The 17,438-nt window shown below is 39.5% G+C and overlaps 2 protein-coding genes across 4 annotated transcripts in view; one reads left to right on the top strand and one right to left on the bottom strand.

Annotated features, from left to right (window-relative positions):
* LOC306851420 (serine/threonine-protein kinase ULK2-like) overlaps positions 1 to 11,665 on the top strand; it is a 29,461-nt gene extending 17,796 nt beyond the window's left edge. The window contains exons 13-27 of one of the 3 annotated variants that reach the window (XM_079387626.1): positions 9 to 180; positions 1,229 to 1,289; positions 3,276 to 3,425; positions 4,893 to 5,038; positions 5,158 to 5,241; positions 5,914 to 6,185; positions 6,271 to 6,467; positions 6,821 to 6,930; positions 7,119 to 7,253; positions 7,430 to 7,638; positions 7,925 to 8,097; positions 8,186 to 8,304; positions 9,273 to 9,430; positions 9,520 to 9,655; positions 9,753 to 11,665. In XM_079387626.1, coding sequence (XP_079243752.1) covers positions 9 to 180; positions 1,229 to 1,289; positions 3,276 to 3,425; positions 4,893 to 5,038; positions 5,158 to 5,241; positions 5,914 to 6,185; positions 6,271 to 6,467; positions 6,821 to 6,930; positions 7,119 to 7,253; positions 7,430 to 7,638; positions 7,925 to 8,097; positions 8,186 to 8,304; positions 9,273 to 9,430; positions 9,520 to 9,655; positions 9,753 to 9,817 — 2,187 coding nt within the window. In that variant the 3' untranslated portion in view covers positions 9,818 to 11,665. Of the gene's footprint in view, positions 1 to 8; positions 181 to 1,228; positions 1,290 to 3,275; positions 3,426 to 4,892; positions 5,039 to 5,157; positions 5,242 to 5,913; positions 6,186 to 6,270; positions 6,468 to 6,820; positions 6,931 to 7,118; positions 7,254 to 7,426; positions 7,639 to 7,924; positions 8,098 to 8,185; positions 8,305 to 9,272; positions 9,431 to 9,519; positions 9,656 to 9,752 lie in introns of all 3 variants that reach the window. The other 2 variants (XM_079387625.1, XM_079387627.1) reach the window with 2 other exon arrangements.
* Positions 11,666 to 12,837: 1,172 nt separating this feature from the next.
* LOC306851106 (GTPase IMAP family member 4-like) lies at positions 12,838 to 15,244 on the bottom strand. The gene is made up of 2 exons (XM_079387198.1): positions 15,150 to 15,244; positions 12,838 to 14,963 (listed from the first exon to the last, which is right to left on the bottom strand). The coding sequence occupies exons 1-2, from the start codon at positions 15,175 to 15,177 to the stop codon at positions 14,392 to 14,394; spliced, it is 600 nt and encodes a 199-aa protein (XP_079243324.1). The 5' UTR covers positions 15,178 to 15,244; the 3' UTR covers positions 12,838 to 14,391.
* Between the last annotated feature and the right edge of the window lie 2,194 nt (positions 15,245 to 17,438).

Below are 17,438 nucleotides of genomic sequence, written 5' to 3'. Positions count from 1 at the left end.
TGATGTAGTCCCTGCCAGACATGCAAACTCTCCCCGAGGATGTGTTGTCCTCTCCACCTCTCGGCCCTCCCAACTACCTGCAGCTGTCCAAAGAGTCAGGCGGCAGCACCAGCAGCAAGAACTCCTCCTGCGACACTGACGACTTTGTGCTGGTGCCCCATCTCTCTGGAGAACAGTCCTGTGAGTAACATAATGTCACCGAACACATGCCACGTGCCTAGACAGACCACAGCTGATGTCTACACTGCTAAAATCATTTAATAATCAATATTTTTTCCAGTTAAAATATTTAAACATTCTTTTTTTTTTTCTCTAAGTAAGTTTTTTACTCTATTTGACCATTACTGTAATACAATGTAACTAACTATATTTGTTTATGATTCACACATTTTATTTTTCTTTCATAAGCATAATAATATGCTTCATTTTTTACCCAATGTGGGTAAGGTTTATTTATAATCATTTTAATCCTAGATCTAGATAAGTTAGATTTTTTGTGCTGAAAACAAGAAAAAAAAAATGCAACTTATATTGAACTTATATTTTCTGAGAGCAAGTTTTTGTATCTTACACAATTTTGTAAAATATTCATATTGTAATATTAAGTATAATGTCTTTTATAATGGTTCAGTATTATCATTCTGTTATAGAGAATAAATCTTGAATTAATTTTTTAATGCAAGCCTTAATTTAAGCCTTTTTATACATTCAGCAAAATATAAATATATTGAAAAATATGTAATTCAAGATATGTTTTCACAATTTTGTATGGTTTTTGTAAGTATGTTTAGGAATTTTAACTGGAAAACTTGATTTCAGAAGATAAATCTTGAATAAATGGCTAATGATTTAAGAAAATATTTAAATTTTAAGCCTGAAAAAACCCCCCCCAGAAAATATTGAAAAATACATGTAACTCCATTTATTTGTAACTACATGTAAATTTAGAAGCAAGTTTGGATATTTTTACAGGAAACCAAGACGAAAAATACAGAACAAGAAAATGAATATTTGCGGTGTATTGTTTTTACACACACACACACACTAAGCACTATATTTGAGCAGCTGCTGGTGTGTGTTTTTTAGCGAATAGAGAGGCGTCAGCTGAGTCAGCGCTACGAAAGCCTTCCAGCGCTGATTACGCTCTCACACGCTGTGATTTGTTGGTGTATGTGAGACAGTGTATTTATGTAGTTCTCACGGCTATCTTTCTTTCTCTCATCTTCAGATGACCCTTCGATAGGTGCAGTGGCCCGCAGGCCGTCCAGTGAATTCCTTCTGTGTGGAGGGTGAGAGTGACATCGCTCACTTGCTTCACTCAAGATTCGTTACAATGCTTTAAAAGCTCAAACTTTCACCTCTGCATGTTGACTTGCGTCGAGCTGTGCAAATGTTAGACAAGGATTTTAGCAGGTTGACATTTATCAGGCCAAAGATACACAGTGCACAGTCGAGTCCGACATGCAGACAGGAATATTAACTCTGGGTAAATCATCTTGATCATTTTTGTCTGTTTGCATCATGGAAATATGGAATTACGGATTAGCACACTGATCTGTTGGTTTGTTGATGTCATTGGAGATATTTTTGGTGGCTTCCACTCACAAACTGCCAAAAGCTGGTGTGGCTCAGCGAGAGGTGAATCACACGCTGGTGAATGGGTCCTGTGGGAGCAAATGCGCGTGTTGTGTTTGTGCTTCTGCCCTAAGAATAGACACCCTGCTGTCATTTCTTCCCATCTGCTTGTGATCCAAAACTGTTTCCACACCCTTGTGAACCGACCTCTATTTCCGTTCAGAGGTGCAGAATTAAATGTCCATTGGGTGTTTTGTGACTAGATGGTGCAGTTATGCAGTGGATCTGACTTGAATTTGACAGAAAAAAAAAAAAAAGTTAGTGACAGTTAAAACATTCGTATGCTGTGCATCTTCTGTCTGTTAGTCGTGTAAAACAGAAGCGGTTTTGTTTTTGTGTGAGTCAGTGCACTTCCTTCTGCTCTGTGGCTTTTCTGTTTCCCTCTCTTGTTCAAGCAAGACGCACTCCACCTTCCCTGTCTCCTCTCTTGTCTATTTATTCTTTCACACATACACATTAAAAACCAAAAGGTTAAACTCACTTGACTGATTTGCTAAAAATGAAAGTAAACAATGTTATTAAACTATTAGCATTTGTAAATGAATCTAAATGATAAATGGTATTTTATATAATGTAATATAAAATATGTATACACCTCTGTTCAGAAGTTTCGGGTCAGTAATATTTTTTAATGTTTTAAAAATGCTCACCAATGCTGCATTCATTTAATCAAAAATGCAGTTAAAACTCTTTTTATTGTGAAATATTAGTGCAATTTAACAAAACTATTTTCTACTCAATAAACATTTCTTCTCATCATTGTTGAAAAGTTTTGCCGCTTAATATTTTTGTGGAAACCATGATACATTTGGACTATTTGATGAGTAGAAAGTTCAAAACACCATTTATTTAAAATAGAAATTTTTAGTGCATTAATACATTATAATATTTAATGTTATACAGTGCATTTAAAACAACATTATGTATTTAATTCAGCAAGGATACATTAAGTTCAAAGTGAGATCAAAAGTGACAGTAAAGTATTAATTTCTTTCAAAGAAGAAAATCATACAGAAAAATCTTTTATCCTCGTCAGTTATGCCCTGTTTGTTTTGTGCCATGCTGAACTGACTCTGGGCCAAACAAAGAAACTCTCTTTGTGTGCATTTGCCATGCAGCCTGCTTAACCGTTCACATATTGCTCACACTCACACTCCTCCCTCACTCTTTACATAATCCAGGAGTATGGAGATCAAAACTTTCTTTTTTTCACTTTCTTCTTATCAGACCTTTGCACGGTGTGCGCACACCCCCATACATGACCCAGTCATGACACCTATAAAAAACATTATGTTCCTGATAGAATAAGAATGAGTTGTTTTGTTTCCTTTGTCTGAGACTGGTGAAGGTAGGTGGACCCAACACGTGCCACTGTCTGAAAGCGCTGCCCATTTCTCCTCCCTCCCCCTCACTGATTGGTCATGGCTTTGTGTTTACACTGTAGCTCCGCCCCATGTGGTTCGGCCATGCCCTTTGAGCAGAAACAGCTTTGCTTAACTCATTTGACAAAGTTAGAAGCTTCTCGCACTTCACATGTAGTGATCGCATGTTAAAAAAAAATGTTTTAAAGGTTTTTATAGCATAATGGGTTTGGAAAAGCATTCTGCCTGGATTACAACCTTATTTTCTGGGTTTCTCAGTCCACCGCAGCCATCCTCCGGACAGACCCCAATGGTATCACCACGAAGCGAGACCATGCCGATACCTGTGCCTACACAGGTACGAAACTACCAGCGTATCAAACAGAACCTGTCCAGCAGCCCAACCACAACACTTTATGGCTCTCCCAGGTAAGAAATCCAACAACGGAAACCATAACTCTGCTTACTGCTTTTAGTAGCATGTTCAAGTCATTGAGATGCAATCAGTGACATGATTGCATCAGTTTTGTATGATCATCTCACCTCGGGAGAATTTGCTAAGTGATTCAGTGGATTGTCTTTGGGAACAAGTGGGTTTAGGGTCTTTTCAGGCAGGTGATCAGCAGACTCTGGAGATTATGACTGTTGCACAGTCCTTTATTAGTCACGCCAGACCTCAGCAGCTTTTTGGCCTACTTCCCTCTGAACTGCCCTGTGTCTCAAAAAGTGATTACGCTCATCACGGCAACCTTGCTGTCCATGTGCCAAGGGCTGTGCTGGCTCACATTATCTCACCCTATTAGTCAGCTCGGTCACCGTGCTGGGGAAGTAGCCCTGGGCACTGCTTGAGACCTGATTTATGAGTCATGATTGTCTTCCAGGTGTCATTCAATTAACTATTTCACATTTCTGAGCTTATCAAGCTTTGACAGGGGATTTTTTGTGTCATTAAGATTATTTATGGATTGTTTGGGAAGGCAGGAGTATTGAGAATCTCACTTTTAGCTAAAGAAAATGCCAGGAACTCCTTCCGTAGAACTTTACAGACAGAGGATATTCTGCAAATTGTGTGTTTCATATACAGTCGTGTAAATAGTATCTGGACATTTAAAATATATATGAATTCCTTACCATATAAATGTTTGGGGTTGGTGTTTTTAAAAAGACTTCTCACTAAGGCTGCATTTATTGACTCAAAAATACAGTACCATTTTAAAACTGTTTTCCTTTTAAAAAATAAAAAAAAAATTCCAGTGATGGCAAAGCTGAATTTTCAGCATCATTACTCCAGTATTCGGTGTCTCATGGTCCTTTAGAAATCATATTATTCTAATATGTTCATTTGTTGATGCTCAAGAAACAATGGTGTGCCAATAAATATTTTTGTGGAAACCGTGATCATTTTTGTTCAGGATTCTTTGATGAATAGAATTTATTTGAAATACGAATCTTCTGTAACAATATAAGTCTTTAATTTCGATTAATTTAATGCATGCTTGCTGGATAAAAGTATTAATTAAAATTAAAAAATTAAAAAAACATACAGAGTAGTACTGAGTCATGCTAAATGGCACTTATTTTAAAGAAAGACATATACTGCATATAGTGTTTAAAAGGAAAATGAAAATTATTGGGGCACTTTGTGATTGTCAAATGACAGTTAATGAAACTACACCTGCATGATGACTCTGTTGGGGCACCAGTGTGAACTTGAGGAGAACTGACATCATACATCCACTAAAATTACATCAAGACCAGATCAATGCATAACTGCTGGTTGAGAAAAGTGATGTTCGTACTGAGAAAATTGTAAGGTTTTCTATAGTTGGTAAGGTGGATTCTATAGTTGCCCAAATACAACTATAGAATGATTTTTGGTTGTTTTTATGGTCACAGGTCAGGCACAGTGCGGCGCTCCAACACTAGCCCCATGGGCTTTCCTAAAATGGTATCTGGGTCGCCTAGCACTGCAGATACGGTCCAAACGGTGGGGCGACGTCTCTCTACGGGCAGTTCCCGGCCCTACTCGCCCTCTCCACTGGGTGAGAGTCCCTGCTCTCATTCTTTTCTAAATTTATTGGGAAACTGTATTTTCAAAGACTGACATGTCCTAACATGCCTATTTTATGTGCGTCTGTCTGTTTCTGTATTTGTTCCCCAGTGGGCACTATTCCTGAGCAGCTCGGTCACTGCTGCTGTGGACATCCCCAGAGCCATGAGGCACGCAGTCGCAGCTCTTCAGGCGGTGAGTTTATATGTGAGAAATTGACAAAAAAATCACAGCACTACTGTTTCCTCTTCAAAGTGGCACCATTAACAGTCTCAAAAGCGGTAGCCACAGTCACTTCCTCCCGGTGGGTCACAGAGTGTCTGCTTTATTCAGGTCTCCATGGATACAGCTGCTGGTTATGGCTGAGAACTCAACAAGTGATCAGGAACAATGCATGTTCCTGGGAGCTTTCATGCAAAACCTCTTTAAATCTATAAACCTTCAAACCTGTGGACTCAATGATTGTGTCTAAACAGGAGACAAACTCGTTGACCCTGTTGTTTTAGACTTTCAGTTCAATGTTTTCAAGTTTTATGGTCTCATTTATATACTGCAGTGCCACCTAGTGGTTGATAATGTATAGTGTGGAGTGCCATATCAATTATATGTTAAGGTAAAAGGGAATAGTTCACCCAAAAATGAAAGTGTTCACCCTCATGTCATTCTAAACCGATCACATTTTTATTCATGTTCAAGACGCAAATCAAACATAGCTTCTGTGTATGTGTTTATCATTATTTAGATGTAAGTAAAAGCCTTAAATTAAATCTATTCAACATATAACTGAATCATATCTTATATCTCAAGACTTGGATTTAACTGCTTGATTCAACTTTTTTTAACTAAATGGACACTTTTATGTTTTAGGTTCCCCTGTACCGTCCTCTCAATTACTGGGCACTCGTCTTCAGAGTGTGCCCACACTGACTGACATTTACCAAAACAAGCAGAAGCTACACAAGCAGTTGTCTGACCCCGTTCACCCCACCGCCTCAGCCTACCCCACCAGCCACTCCCCTCAGCTTGGTCGCCCCGGCAACCTAGGCACCTCCCCCACCAAGCACCTTGGCTCCTCCCCTCGCACCTCAGACTGGTTAACGAAGTCACCGCTGCCCACCATCATCGGCTCACCCACTAAGGTAAGCTTAAGGAGCTGTCAGGTAAAAAGTGTTTCAGGCCTAGATCAAGAGTTTTTGGCATTAATAATACAATTTCTTGTCATAGGCAACCGCTCCATTCAAAATCCCTAAAACTCAAGCCTCGTGCAACCTCATGGCCCTGGCCTCTCAGCAGGGTATGGCCGACAGCCCCATCCCAGTTAAAACACTGATGGATGGGCGTGATCTTTGTGTACATCACTGCTCAGCATATCCCAGCAGCCGCCAGTGTGCACCAGAGGCCAGCAAGACTTCCTTTGGCAGGTCGGCAAAAACTATTTTAACAAAATTAATTATTCATTTTCTAGAAAGAGTTATAAGATTTAATATTTTCTTTTCAATCATTAAATTATTTTAATAATTGGATATCTTTTATCTGAATTATAATTTATAATATCAGACAGTTGGCATTTATGACTTTATGCCCCACAAAAGTCTCACAAACCAGAAATTTAAAATATGATCATAATATAAGAAATGCACTGTTTCCATTGTTAGCATTGTTTATGCATATTCAAATAAATTAACAAATTTGGCCAAGATGTAAGTGCCATGTCACTGACCCCTGTGTTAGAAAAGTGATTTTAATAACAAGCTGAAGCTGTTTATTTCGTCAGGTCTGTAAGTGCTGGTAGACTGTCTGAGCAGCCGGTGCGGATCACTTTGGGAGGACAGCCATACCAGGGCAGCACAGACAGCCTCAACACAGAGAGACCCATGGACACAGGTAGCCCCCTTTCCCCCTGTACTTTGCTACAGCTGTTTGTAAAGTCCAGTTTGTCATACCGATATTATTACGTAACCCCACTGACATCATTTGAGCTTCTCCTGAAAGCTTCTGTCTTGCATGAAGCGTTCTGATTGGCTGCCAGCTTTTGTATGTGTTTTGTGACCCCTGTGTGCATCGCTCCCCAGCCCCGGCAGGGACTTGCGGTTTGGCATCAGGTCGGGCAAGTCCCCGCACCGTTGTGTTCACTGTGGGCTCGCCCCCCAACAGCAGCACCCCTCCCACCTGCAGCCATCTCGCCTCTCGCCCGCGCACCACCTCAGGTGAGGGGCTTCGTCTCATAAACCTGTCCCATACATCACTGCTTCAGCTGCTGCACTACGTGTTTAGTACCTGTGCCACTGTTTTAAAGACATTCTGATGCATTATGGTCAATAGGATTCCTAAGACTCTATATAGACTCTGTGGCTGATTGTGTGTGTATGTGTGTCTGCAGTAGGCTCCAACAGCTCGGCCGGCTCGCTGTGCTCCACCAGCGGTAAGGTGTATATGGGCTCTCCCCCTGGCATGACCATCGGCAGCTCCCCACCAGGAGCGGAAGCAGCTCCCAGCAGTCTGCGCTATGTCCCTTATGGCACCTCCCCGCCCAGCTTGGATGGATTCATCACCTTTGAAGCTCCAGAACTGCCAGAGGAGACCCTGATGGAGGTGAGAGAGGAAATATCAGTTTATCTCTGTGTGGAGCTCTGGCTGTTGTCAGACTCCTTGTGCATACAAAAATCTCACTGTATTATTACAAGTAATAGCAAAAGGAATTTTTGGAAATGTAAACTTATATTTCCTACTGACACATGACAGCAAAAGATAGACATAACTGACGTAAAACCATTTTTTTAGCTGGTGAAAATACTAATGTTCTGATCATTTTGGCCACCACTGTATAAAGGTAGCTTATCTTGGGAAACACTAACAGGAGTGTGTTTCTGTTTGGCAGCGTGAACACACAGACACTCTGATGCACCTGCGGATGATGCTGTCCTTTACGGACTGTGTGCTGGAGATTGCTTCTCTGCGGGCCGGAGGACCTGATCTGGGTGCGTCCTCTCTCTACCCACCCCAGGACAGCGTGGTGGTGGATCAGATCAGTCAGCTTAGTAAGGAGTGGGGGTAAGAAGAGTGCGCACAAACACGTGATCTTTAACAATGAGAGTTAATAGCATACAGTATGTAACGCTTTGGTCATGGTCTCACACAGGCAGGTGGAGCAGCTGGTGTTGTACATGAAAGCCGCGCAGCTGCTGGCCTCCTCACTGCACCTGGCCAAAGCTCAGATCAAATCTGCCAAACTCAATCCATCCATGGCCGTCAAACAAGGTGAGCTGCTACATTACACGGCTTTCCTAAAAACCATGTTACATGTGTGGCCAGTTTGGTTGAGTCGACCACTTCCCCTGAGCATTAAAAAAATATTAGGAATTACCGCGATAAAGAAAAAAATATGGAAATATGGGCCTGGATTTTAATACAATAGTATAAGAAACTAGTGAGAAAAAAATAGTCAATAATTTTATATAATAGTAAATTAAAAATGTGCCAAATATGTATGCATGTAAATATGTAATTATTTAGTTAAGATTATTAAATAAATTATTTTAAAGCATTTAAAAAAGACAAAACTAAAATAAAAATAAGCCAAAACATAATATTTAAACTGACATTTTTATTTAGTTAATTCTTTCAGCAACTGTCAAGGAAAACCTTTATATATGAGGGTATTTTAAAAGTGTGATTTCTAGATGGGGAAGAGTTATGAAAATAAAAAGCAAAATGTTGTGGGCATTTTTCAAATGAATATACATTTTTCTAGTTATGTTATGCTCAAAAATATTTTATTGTGTAGATATTGGTATTTGTTCGTATAAAAATACTAAAAATAAAACAAAATAAAAAATAATATTAAAAAACTAGTTACAAGGGGCTAGAAAAGTTATGTGAATTAATTGGGTGTAAATGTGTAAACCCTGAAAACATTCAGTTATCGGAACTTCTGGAGTTATGAAATGTAATAATTTGAATGATTTAAAATGAATAATTTTAATGTATTGTGTCTTTTTGTCTGTAAATAATGTTTGAAAATGCAACTTAAATTTAAAAAACCCAATAATTAGAGATGTTGGCATAGGCAATTATATGAAATGAAATAAATTCATATTGAAGTACTAAAAAAAGCACTTAAAATACGAGGAAAAAAAAGAAAAGAAATATCTTGGTGGGCCATCAACTGTTGGATGTAGGGTAACAGATAAAATTAGCGAATAACATATGTTGTCTCTGAATTTCAGTGGTGAAGAATCTGAATGAGCGCTACAAGAGCTGCATTTCCCTGTGCCGCCGTCTCACGGACAAACTCAACCACTTCTTCTCTGACAAGCAGCGATTTGTGGACGAGATCAACAGTGTAACAGCTGAGAAGCTCATTTATAACCACGCTGTAGAGATGGTGAGTAAGGATGGTCATGGCGGCCTCACTTTGAGCTTTGTTACGTGATTGAGTGAGTGGGTAACATTGGTGTTATGTTTGTGTATCAGGTGCAGTTGGCTGCACTAGACGAGATGTTCCAGCAGACAGAGGACATCGCATATCGCTACAACAAAGCTTCCATGCTGCTGGAAGGCCTTTCCAAGATCCTCCAGGACCCAGCTGATATAGAAAATGTCAACAAATGTGAGTGAACTTCTTTCATTTCTTTATGATTGTTTACTAAACAAAGCTGAAATAAAATGCTTTTAACATCTTTTCTCTTTGTGTTTGTTTTGTACAGACAAGGCAATCGTGGACCGGAGGATCTCAGCTTTGTGTTACTGCACCGTGACCCTGTACGAATAAAGAGCATGATCTGTAATATCTTGGCCAGTGCTCTCACTCCAGGGAACATCATCTTCTCAAACCCCAGAGAAGACTAAACAAATCCCTCCTTTTTGTTTTGTAGGAAAGCACTTTAATTTCCTTTTGATTCCTTTCAATCGCAAGCAACAGACCAAGTGCTACATTTTTTGCAGATGACATTTTGAGAAGGATGTGCACAAGTTCACTACCAAAGATGAAAACTAAACAGAGACTTTATAGTATGAAAAGGCCGTTGGACCTGCATTTGGATCCATCTTCTGTTTTTACGAGTCTTTTCCCTTTTTTTTTAGATGAACTAAAGGGATTTTGGACTGGGAATCCTTGGAGGCCCAGCAGATGAACATCAATGCAAATCAGTTCATCTTGTTGTTTTATACCGCACTCTGTTGTTCTGATTATTTATTGGATTTTTAGAATGATATGCTAGTGTTATTGATGATAGTGTTGAAAGGCGACATGGGCCGGATGTGAAGCCCAAAGTTGGACTGTAACTTCTGGTACCACACACATACACAGTCACATGGTTGAACTTAGGAGGAATCTGTAGTATTTACAAAATCAGCTTTGAAGCAAATGCACTTTATTGAGGCAGATGTGAAAGACGCTTGTCCTAGAACATCTGGCAGAAGGTGGAGATCATGATTCTTCGTCCTTCTCCAAGGCTCTGGTTTCTTCCCATATCTGAAATCCTCTATCTGAAACAATGAGTGTCTGTAAGGCCCGTGAGCATCAGGTTGGTTGGACATTGGCGCCACATAAGAGCCACGTGGTGAATCATCCATAATGGTCAAAATACTTGAGTAGTTACTTACCTTTTGATTCAGCCGTACTGAAACGTTTTTATGTTCATATTAATACTGTAGCTTTTTTTAACCGATGTGCGTGAGTTGTAAATACTTGTACATTCTGCATGTGTGTGTTTTTATTTTGGAGTGAATGCGAGCGAGTGCCGCGTAATTGAAGAGGGTGGATGCTGCTGCCACCATCCCTGCCTCTCAACTTAAGAGCACAAGATTTCTTTGTTTTTAGGGGTTTTATTTCTTCGTAGAGGCAATAGACGCCGACAACTTCCACAGATTCTTCGAGGCCTCACAGAAAGCTCAAGACCTCACTTTGCATGGCAGCTCTTGATTAACGCCCATTAATATCTTGTGTACGATAAAACATTGACCGTGCAGGATGTGGATGTCGCAGGTAAATGGGATAGAGCCACTGCCAGGCTCTGCGTTTCCCCGTTTATCCACTGTGCTCATGACACTGTTGGTGTTACTGCACTTCCCAGGTGCTGCAGTGGTCAGTTTCAGGATACTGAAGAACTGAAAGCAGGACTTTGAGTAGTCTACTTTCACTTGTATATGTTTTTGAACACCTAGCTCTCTCTTTCCTGCACTCTGTTTTTATTTTTAAAACGGCCCCTTAGTCAGCCTACCAAGCCTTTACTGTACAGAAAGATAAGGCTGTTCTGCCAGAAATCCATGCATATCTGTAGTTGTAGGACTTCCTTATCCAGGTTTGAGGAGAACTGTGTACAGATGAACTATTAGAGAAGACTAGTACTGAGCACATGTACCTGTGAAACATTAGAATGTATTTGCCCTTTGTTTAGCACCTTTTCTCTCTAAAGAAATGCTTACAACCAGCCTATCACAGCCCGACTCAACATGATCAAGGCCAATGCAGCCTGAAGGTCCCGCTCCCTTGATTTTCAGTGACAGATATTGATGTTTTAAATGTTTTAATCAATGTGTGTTTTACCAAGGGCATCTGTGTTGTCTGAAACTGTAGAAATGCATTTTTTTTTATTAAACAGATCAATTTTATCCTGTTATCTGAGTCTCAGATTGTGTTTCGCAAATGTGTGTTGGATGCTTATAATGCTATATTTAAAATACGGAGGCAGTACTGAAAGTGCAGCAAAGGTGAGATGCAACTAAACAGGCACAAATATAACCGAGCAAAGCAATAAGATGCCTAAATTTGGTTTTGCAGGGCCAAGAAGAGTGGTGAATTATTTTCTACGTTAGGTGTACTTTGTTTACATAGGAGCAGTTAATAAGACAGAAATATGGATCACACTGATAACTTTGCTGACACAGTCAAGACATGTTTACTTTTATTAATCTACTTTGGAGTGCTGCTAAATCCAGGTAAATTTACACAAAGTGACAAGTTGACGACGCTGACATTCAAAACTTCCGTTTGAATTCTCATTCGTAGAAGAATCGGTTCACATCGAACTGCGATTCTACTCGGCGGCCATCTTTGAAACGCCTCTCGGGCAGCCATTTCAAACGTATCTGTTTGAATGAATAAACTCTCTAAAACTGTTCACCATGCTTACGATTAAATTTCATATTTGAAATCAAAAATGGATTCTGACAAGAGCTCTCATAAATGTTTTTTTTATGCTCAATGTTATAAAAGCTTATTTTTAGCCTAGACAAGCCAATGTGCATGTGCAGTGTTGCCATAATTGAGGGCGAACTACTAACTTACTAAATGCATTTATTTCAGGGCCTGACCCTGCAGATCGCCTGTCAATCAAATTACCAGCGAAAAGGTCAATTAAGAGGCTAATCCAGCCTTCAGGGGGTTGCACAGTACAAAATCATGCCGGGCCACAGAGCTCCACTCACATACGTTTTCCATTAAATTATATATGGAAGATTGTTTTGTGCATTTTTCAGCAAATGTTTGTCTTTCTGTGGCTCTAATGAAGTCTTATACACGACGTGGTGCGGCGCTTCTCATCCGGTGTGTGACCACGTTTAGAAATGCAACAAGAAAACAGCACGGCCAGTGACAGTTATCACTAAAATAAAGCAGAGCTAATTTTAAGTTAAATACAAATCCTAATTACAAATAATTGCCTCATCACACAATCGCTTCAGGGAATACGGACACACAAGACCAACTAAATTGAATTAACTTACACCCAGAACCAGAACAGATCCACTCACTTTATTTTAAGTCAGTAAACCATCAGAATGATTGTGAAACTGTTATTTCAAGCTTAAAAAAAGATTGCCATATTGGCCTTCACAAGATAAAAAAATTGCAGTTTAACAAATATTAATTTCCTCTAAATGTCACTGTAAACATCTTTTTAGCATCAGTCAAAAACCCTTGTGGGCAATCACAGAGGTCAGATGTTTCTTGTAGTTGGTGACTAGGTTTGCACACATCCCAGGAGGGATTTTGTCCCACATCTCTTGGCAGATCCTCTCCAAGTAATTAAGGTTTCGAGGCTGATGTTTGGCAACTTGAACCTTCAGATCCCTCCACAGATTTTCTATGGGATTAAGGTCTGGAGACTGGCTAGGCCACTCCAGGACCTTAATGTGCTTCTTCTTGAGCCACTCCTTTGTTGCCTTGGCCGTGTGTTTTGGGTCATTGTCATGCTGGAATACCCATCCACGACCCATTTACAATGCCCTGGCTGGATTCAATGCCCTGGCCCTGATGGCATGGCACTGACATCCATTGTTCCTTTGATGCGGTGCAGTTGTCCTGTCCCCTTAGCAGAAAAACACCCCCAAAGCATGTTTGCACCTCCATGTTTGACGGTGGGGATGGTGTTCTTGGGGTTATAGGCAGCATTCCTCCTCCTCCAAACACGGCGAGTTGAGTTGAAGCCAAAGAGCTTGAATTTTGTCTCATTTGACCACAACACTTTCACCCAGTTCTCCTCTGGATCATTCAGATGTTCACTGGCAAACTTCAGACGGGCCTGTACATGTGCTTTCTTGAGCAGGGGGCCCTTTTGGGCGCTGCAGGATTTCAGTCCTTCACGGCGTAGTGTGTTAACGATTGTTTTCTTGGTGACTGTTGTCCCAGCTGAGATCATTGACAAGATCCTCCCGTGTAGTTCTGGGCTGAATCCTCACCGTTCTCATGATCATCGAAAGTCCACGAGGTGAGATCTTGCATGGAGCCCCAGACCGAGGGAGATTGACAGTCGTTTTGCATTTCTTCCATTTGCGAATAATCGCACCAACTGTTGTCACCTTCTCACCAAGCTGCTTGGCGATGGTCTTGTAGCCAATTCTAGCCTTGTGTAGGTCTACAGTCTTGACCCTGACATCCTTGGACAGCTCTTTGGTCTTGACCATGGTGGAGAGTTTGGAATCTGATGGACAGGTGTCTTTTCTACAGGTACCAAACTGAGATTAGGAGCACTCCCTTTAAGAGAGTGCGCCTAATCTCAGCTCCTTACCTGTATAAAAGACACCTGGGAGCCAGAAATCTTGCTGATTGATAGGGGATCAAATACTTATTTTACTCATTAAAATGCAAATCAATTTATAACTTTTTTTAAATGCTTTTTTGTGGATTTTTTTTTATTGTTATTCTGTCTCTCACTGTTCAAATAAAGCTACTATTAAAATTATAGTATGATCATTTCTTTGTCAGTGGGCAAACATACAAAATCAGCAGGGGATCAGATAATTTTTTCCTCACTGTATATAAAATGGAAACAAAAGAATGAAAAGCTAAAAAATAAGCCTAGAAATATTGCAGTACATAGGCCTAAACACAGGTCCATTCTATGGTCAACCAGTCCTGGAACACAGTTGCTTTAAAATGTTAAGCAGCTCAGTGACCTGATTTAAGTCTTCTGGACATTTGTTGTTCACAACATGGTACCGGTGGCCACATTTCCTCAGGATCTCCTGCAAAGGTTCACCGTTCTTTTGAATGTGCTTTTCAATAGTGCTGCCTCTTAACTCATCGCCCCATGTGAAGAGCACCAGAGTGTGTGACCACACCATGTCCCCAAGAATACCCAGATATTTCTCCATAGCGCGTCCGTCCTGCTTGCTAAAAGGGTCCACTGGGATAACGAGGAGAAATATGAGATATCCAGGAGGGGCCAACATCACACTGCGCAGGATCTCCTGTTTCACCAGTCTGGCATCAGCCAAACCGAAGAGACTCCATCCTGGAGTGTCCACTACAGCAAGCCTCACGCCGTCCACCCAGCTGAATCTCCTCACACACCGTGTCGTCTTCTTCCCGGGCTCAAACTCGCTGCGTCCAAGGATGAGGTCTCCCAATGAGCTCTTACCAGCGTGTCTTCGACCCAGAAGCACGAGTCCCATCAGAGAACCACCCTCTGGATTGACTAACCAAGACACAGACAAGACAGTCAATTTAAAGGTAAGGTACATTCAGGTGCTCACAATAAACAGACCAAATAGGTTAATAGTCTGTCATAAGGCTTTAATTTTTAAAAACCCCACCTACCTTGTCAGAAGTCATATAACACACTGATACAAATATCCAGTCTCTGAAGTGTCCATTAACTTACCATGCGGTGTCTTCGTGCTCACTGCCATTCTTCAAATGTTTCAGTCCATTCCTCAATCCTCCTTAACAGGAGCCACTTCTTGTCACATATATCCGCTTAACTGTTTGTTTAACTGTTTAACACACAATGAACTCTGTTTTCCATGTTTCAAAGTTCACTTCTTAGTTCTGTGGAAGTCACATTGTGACGCACATGTTTTGACAGGGAAGGGTCAATCAGGTCAGTTTAGTTATAAAAACATTGGCCTAATTAGGATTCAGAAGGCTGTGTGGTAGTTTCCACAGATGGGGTACAAACCTGGGTCCCATCACTTTTTTTGGAAAGCAATTAAGGCACAAATCCCGTGTTCTAAAGGTACAGTTATTAGTAGTATTAGTAGTAGCCCTTTATTGTCACTAGTCACAAGTACCAGCGAAACTTATTAGATAAGTTATATAAGTGTTACATGTTAATCTTAGTTGTGTTTTGCCATGTCTTCTGTTGACCTAGTTTTCCTTAGTTGCCCTGATTAGTTAATTAGCTCCTCACCTGTTTCCCTATTATTACGTTCAGTTCTCAAAGCCTGTGTTCTCACCAAGTCCTTTGTCTGCTGTTAGTTTGATTTCATGTGTTTGCTATCCCTTGCTCCTGGACTTTCTCTGTTTTGACTGCTCATTAAAAGACTTTATTAGCAAGCACCAACGTAACAAGGCACTTTTATCTAATATAAAAGTAACTTAGCATGGTAAGTTAATATTTTTCCCTCACATAAAAGTATTGATTTTGGTACGGCCCACCTCAAGAGGTCTTGGACTTATTGACTGCATTTAACAATTGCAAAAATGTTTTGCCTGACGAAGGTCTTCGGACCGAAACGTTGTTATTTTAAATTTTTTTGAAATAAAGGGAATAACAGTGTGCAGAGCTCTTTTTTTAACAATTGCAACAGTGTCATCATTGTTTACTTGGTCTGTTCAAAACCTTGTGTTAAAAATGAAGATTTCTATTACTAGAAACTGTATTTAGCTGTCTCTCACATGTTGTACATACTGTAGAAATGGAAGCATGGACAGAAGACAAGTAAATAATGTTATTCCCTTTTTACAAGAGTTTGTTACTGTTAACTAAAACTATTTTTAATTGAAATCTGAAACAAAATATAAATGTTAGATGGGAAAACTTAAAGCGAGATAACTGTTGCCTTGGCAACTAAATAAGTTACTAAAATTAATATTAAATTATTAAAAGCAAAACTTGAATAAAATTTTATATATATATATATATATATATATATATATATATATATATATATATATATATATATATATATATATAAATAAACCAAAGGTCAAAAGCATAAATTAACAAAATGACTAAAACCTAAAAATTAAAATAAAATCAATTCACATTACCCAAATTATTGAGAACATTTTCAAAAAAATAAAAAAATTAAATAAAATTGTTCAACAGTAAATGCAAACCAATATTTACTCAAACTAGTTAACCACTACTGAGAGACAGCATAATTCGCAGCTCTGTTACCACGTAAACTAACAATGAAAACTTATAAAAGAATTTATTCATTTTAGTTAATGTTGATTTATATTTTTAAGATCAAAAACTGTATTAATGTTATTTAATGGACCTGAGCTATGGTCTAACAACGAACAGCTATGTTTATTAATTAAGTAAGGAATAATTGACGACGGGCCGTTGAATTATTAGAAAAATAATGCACACCCGAGGTGGTGATGCGGCCACGACGCGAAGCGTCAGGGCTGGACGGTATATCGAGTTTCTACAATATATCGATAGATTATTTATAAGCGATACGATTAAGGCATACAGTAGTTTGAAATGAGCGCATCTGAAAATATAGCGGAGGACACAGACTGAGCTGCTGCGAAGAAAGTGCATAATACAATTAGTTCTAAACATGTGACAAACTTTATATGAAGTGCTTTAAAAAACTCGTAAGGTATAGAAGCCTATAGTTTAGTTTCAGTTTAAAACGGCTCTGGCAGAGATGCTACTCGCGCTGTTTAATGTGTTTGAGATGGGCTATTTTCCTAAATGGATAACTTGCATTTCAAAGGGATATTCTCCATCTGTAAATGTTAGAAAGCCATGGAAATATTTCCATTTTGCTGTCAGAAGTGCATGAGCTTTCTGCTTTTGAGATTCTCCGCCAAACAGACGCGCAATGAAATAGGAGAGCAATAATTCTGACTAAAATATACATTTTGCTGAAATATTTGTACTTAATAAACAATAAATGTGACATATGTAGAATTTTAAACCTACAAGTAT

Source organism: Barbus barbus (genome assembly GCF_936440315.1).
Source record: "Barbus barbus genome assembly, chromosome: 31".
NCBI classification, from domain to species: domain Eukaryota; kingdom Metazoa; phylum Chordata; class Actinopteri; order Cypriniformes; family Cyprinidae; genus Barbus; species Barbus barbus.
The sequence above is the reverse complement of the archived record's forward strand: the minus strand, read 5'-3'. Positions and strand labels throughout refer to the sequence as shown.